This window comes from Malania oleifera, chromosome 6, assembly GCF_029873635.1.
Source record: "Malania oleifera isolate guangnan ecotype guangnan chromosome 6, ASM2987363v1, whole genome shotgun sequence".
NCBI lineage: Eukaryota > Viridiplantae > Streptophyta > Magnoliopsida > Santalales > Ximeniaceae > Malania > Malania oleifera.
The window spans coordinates 61,160,735-61,162,226 of record NC_080422.1 but is presented as its reverse complement, the minus strand read 5'-3'; the positions used below and the strand labels follow the sequence as shown (position 1 = coordinate 61,162,226).

Here is a 1,492-nt window from a genome sequence, read left to right as displayed (position 1 = left end):
ACTACTCTAATCAGCTTGATTCCCTATTCCCTATCTTTAGCCCGCATTGCTCCTCCTCCACTAACCTTGGCTGGTACTTGCCTGAAAACTAGGAGGTTTGGGCCTTTTTCACTTGCTCTGCACCCCTGTGCTTCTCTGCCAACTTATCTCTGCTATGGTGGCTTTATCCATAAGCTCTGAGAAATCCCGCACCTGTAAGACCGCCACTTGCTCGTAGATCTCCTATCTCAAGCCCCTATTGAATTTCTGTGCCTTTCTGAGCTCATCTGGAATCATATATGGGGCAAAGCGAGACAGCTCCACAAACTTGGCTACATACTGTTGCACAGTCAAGGGCCTTTGGGTCAAGTTTGGAAACTCCTCCATCTTAACAACCCTAGTGTAGGTGGGGAAGTACCGATCGAAGAAGATCTCTTTCAAGAGATTCCAAGTCAGTGTTGTGGGTACTGGCCTCTGGTCCTCCAATAGCTTCACAGCTAACTACCACCGCTCGGCCTCTCTCGTCATCTTAAATGTAGCATGAAGGACTTTATCCTCATTAGTGTATCACAATGCTATCAGTATCTTCTCAATCTCCCATACCCAATTTTCTACAATAATTGGGTTGACACTTCCTGAGAAAGCTGGGGGATTCATCCGGGTGAACTGCTTTATGGTGTAGCCCTTATTACCTGGTGGAAAATCCTGTTCCCTCGAGTTCTGTGCAATTTTCACCATAACCTGTTGGGCTACACTACGCAGTACCTGATCAAAATCACTGCCATCCATCCTAGAAGCTAATACCTAGCTACTACCTCCAGAATTTGCATTGTTATTCCTAGGGTCCATCCTGAAAATAGAACAAAAACAACTTTAGCATTAACGTGACTAGTACAACCATCTAGTTAAGAAACTATAAAATGCACTCTATCCTCATACTAAAATACTTAGGCTTTCCCCTTAGGAACTTCCCCCACACCAACAAACAATTTAACGTCTAAGTTTCCCATTTCAAGTTCCAGTCTCACTACTCAGAAATGCAAACTGTCAATGGTTTGTCATAATTTTCCTGCAACTGTCATCTCAGGAAAATCATAGAAGACCGTCAATGGATTTCTACCTCCAGGCCGTGAAACCAGAACCTAAAATTCTGTTTTAACTTCCAATACTGACTTGATAGACTCCAAATCTATTCATTTCCAACTCTCATAAGAATTTATTCCTAACCTAAAAATAATAACAATATTAATACTAGCTCCAATATCATATCTATAATGCCCTGAACCCAGTGGGGCCTGGAGTGTCATTCCCCATACACAATCTCTGATACCATAACTAGATCATTCTTTTACCCTAGGTGGGTACCAGGATCACCTATCTATAACTCATATCATAATACTTAGCGGAAGCATAACTATAAATAAATCCCAATCACAATACCAGAAATCTAATGTCATCATATTTATATACATAAATCCCCAAATAACATTCATAAAACATCCCTGGACACATG

General features: G+C 41.5%; 1 protein-coding gene across 1 annotated transcript; it reads right to left on the bottom strand.

The window, feature by feature from the left end:
- Positions 1-222: 222 nt before the first annotated feature.
- On the bottom strand, positions 223-768 carry LOC131158616 (uncharacterized). Its single transcript, XM_058113480.1, has 2 exons — positions 583-768; positions 223-480 (listed from the first exon to the last, which is right to left on the bottom strand). The coding sequence occupies exons 1-2, from the start codon at positions 766-768 to the stop codon at positions 223-225; spliced, it is 444 nt and encodes a 147-aa protein (XP_057969463.1).
- Positions 769-1,492: the final 724 nt, after the last annotated feature.